Source organism: Montipora capricornis, chromosome 14 (genome assembly GCF_036669925.1).
Source record: "Montipora capricornis isolate CH-2021 chromosome 14, ASM3666992v2, whole genome shotgun sequence".
Taxonomy (NCBI): domain Eukaryota; kingdom Metazoa; phylum Cnidaria; class Anthozoa; order Scleractinia; family Acroporidae; genus Montipora; species Montipora capricornis.
In genome coordinates, this window is record NC_090896.1 from 385,001 (window position 1) to 387,500 (window position 2,500).

The 2,500-nt window shown below is 41.4% G+C and overlaps 2 protein-coding genes across 4 annotated transcripts in view; one reads left to right on the forward strand and one right to left on the reverse strand.

The window, feature by feature from the left end:
- LOC138032923 (galactosylgalactosylxylosylprotein 3-beta-glucuronosyltransferase 3-like) overlaps window positions 1-2,500 on the reverse strand; it is a 9,901-nt gene that overhangs the window by 642 nt on the left and 6,759 nt on the right. For all 3 annotated transcript variants that reach the window (XM_068880639.1, XM_068880642.1, XM_068880640.1), the window contains exons 4-6: window positions 2,112-2,500; window positions 1,113-1,406; window positions 1-129 (exon numbers count right to left, since the gene is read on the reverse strand). The exon at window positions 1-129 is cut by the window's left edge and continues 642 nt beyond it; the exon at window positions 2,112-2,500 is cut by the window's right edge and continues 258 nt beyond it. In XM_068880639.1, coding sequence (XP_068736740.1) covers window positions 25-129; window positions 1,113-1,406; window positions 2,112-2,500 — 788 coding nt within the window. In that variant the 3' untranslated portion in view covers window positions 1-24. The remainder of the gene's footprint in view (window positions 130-1,112; window positions 1,407-2,111) is intronic.
- The window catches only part of LOC138032921 (galactosylgalactosylxylosylprotein 3-beta-glucuronosyltransferase 3-like), a 17,947-nt gene continuing 15,571 nt past the window's right edge, over window positions 125-2,500 (forward strand). The window contains exon 1 of the mRNA XM_068880636.1: window positions 125-246. The gene's annotated coding sequence lies outside the window, so the exon portion shown is untranslated. The remainder of the gene's footprint in view (window positions 247-2,500) is intronic.

The window sequence follows — 2,500 nt, forward strand, 5'->3', positions numbered from 1 at the left end:
GCAGTTCGCTTTTAGCCTCCCTTGCTACGTTTCAACATCTGGATGTGAAGGTGTGCCTTGTTTGATCAAGAGACGCTCTCCTAAAATACTATCTTTTGGTGTCTCTGTTCTGGTGTGCCAGACGTATACCTGTTAAGAGATCATGGCAGGCTTTTACAAACAGATTTCTGGAAAGGACAGGAAGTGGCGAGGGTCGAGAAAGACGAACAAACCAAATATAAATGGACCGACATAGGAAAGAATGAGGTAAGAACCAAATGCCGGTGCATCGTGATAATTATTTGGGATTTATTTTCCATGACCGCGGTGTTTACTTTTACACTAACTAGTGACCATTAAGACTGTGTCTGACAACGAACTAGTGATATATTTCAAATAGTTTTCATAGGATCAGGGTTAAATGTGAGGCATTCGCTTTCTCATCTCCGATTCTCTTGACCGGCAGTAAAAAGCAACTGGCTGCTGGGGTAACCCCGGGGAATAACCTTGCCGTAATCATGATAGGTTATGCTAAATGAATTATTGAGTAATTTCTGGGTTTCCGATCCCCATCTCCACCACATATTCAGAGACCCCTAACAATTCTGTCGTTAGACTTCCATTTAGTTTATTGGCCACTTTGAGGTTGTGCGGAAGACAGGGTCGACGAGAGCCTTGTTGAATTGCATCGTGGGGCTGTTTCGTTTTCATCATTGCGTGCGTGGAGCAAGAACTCAAGTTGCAAGAAATTTCCTATTTAATGATAATGACTTTAATCTGGAGGGAGCTGGATCGAGGAGAAAATGACGTCAAAGGCTCAATAGCCTAGAATTAATATTCAGCACGGGAGATTTGGACTTTTTCAGACTTTTGCATATATAATAAGTTGTATTCACACTCTGAAATTTTAAGCTTGTGAGCCTTTGACGTCACTTTTCCCTGGATCGAACCCTTTGAGGTCCAATCGGTCAGTTTTGAACGTGCGTAATGGCGGAAACGTGAAATCCAAAACTTACACTCAAAGTAAACGTTCTTTGGATAAAAATCAAAGATAAAAATTTTGCCAGTGATTTTTTTAATCACAGGGGCATTTTAAAGAGCCGAGTTCTTTTTTTTTAGGGGGTGGAACTAACCTTACTGCAGTTTGGAGTCACAGGTTCCAACTCTTTGACCGTAGTTATTTGGCGTAACAAAGAAGATTCTAACATCCCCGCTTTCTTCATCGCAATAAATTTAGCTTTCGGGAAATCCAAAGTCAATTTCTTAATGTTCACTGCAAACGCAGCCATATCGATAGGAAAAGGGCGAAACAGCCCCCAGTTGGCATGAAAACCAATGACTTGGCCATTTTTACAAATAGGACCTGCCCATCGGACACCTCCAGTAAAGGCTACAGGCCAAACACCGACACCTTGAACCCAGCGCATCTGCAAAGTGAGTCAACAGTTTCCATCAGGACATACTGACTAGGCAGTCCCCGCCTAGATAAATATAAATATTGATTTGAAGAATAGAAAAGGGAAAAAATATCTCGATCACACAAGTAACATGTTCACGGAATATTTCAAACCTTGTGGACTCTCCAGAGCAGATACTTAGCCTAATTAAGAGTGCTTAAAAAATATTTTAAAATACTGAAAATGAGCCTATAGAAATTATAAGCACATGATAAAGGTGTCAAACTCTGCGAAGCGACAGGCAAATAACAGCTGAAAGTCCGGAAGCCATGCCTTTGACCTCTAAAAAATTTTAGCAGAGCCAAGCGGCTCCACTCTACTGGCTTCTACTTAAAATTCTCCTCATAACAGAGGACAAAGTACCCTTCAGAATCACTTGTGAAATAACGAAAGGTCGAGAGACCGAAAATTAAAAGAGAACGCCAAATGCACAATTGTCACGAACTGTACGAGTCGTGTAAGGGCGTTCAACCGCATTTTACTAAGACCTGTCAAATATATATCTTTAAAGATGTCAACATTTAGCGATTTAACCAATCATATCATGATACCAGGAGCTGGTATCATAGAACGGCGGCATCAATAGAATGCTACAGGCTCCCTCGCCTCGTTCGGGAGCCAAATTCGCTAGCACACCGACTGCTTACGGGAAAAAAATACTGAATAAAAACAAACCTCGTCGAAGATTCTATTGTCGTAGGTGTTATCGTCATCAGCAAAATATACCACACCAGGGGTCCTGTGAGGATTGATATTTTTCCTAATCCACTCAATAGCAAGATTTCTTTGTTCCACCCCACGGGGCTTGAGCCGTCGAATTTCGTTTTTGTGTCGACGTAGGAAAGAAGATGTCCGGACATTGAGATGGGTGTATTTTAAACCTGAATTGTGAAGAAAATTTGCAACTAAGTCTGTTTTTTTCACTGAGTCTTCGACAACAATCCAATGAAGCTTTTTCACGAGCTTAAAAGCTTGTGAGATGCGAGTCAGTTCAGCCTTTTGTACATAACGTTTAAACGTGGGAGTGACGACAAAGACGGTGGGAAAACTCGCATCATCCTGAA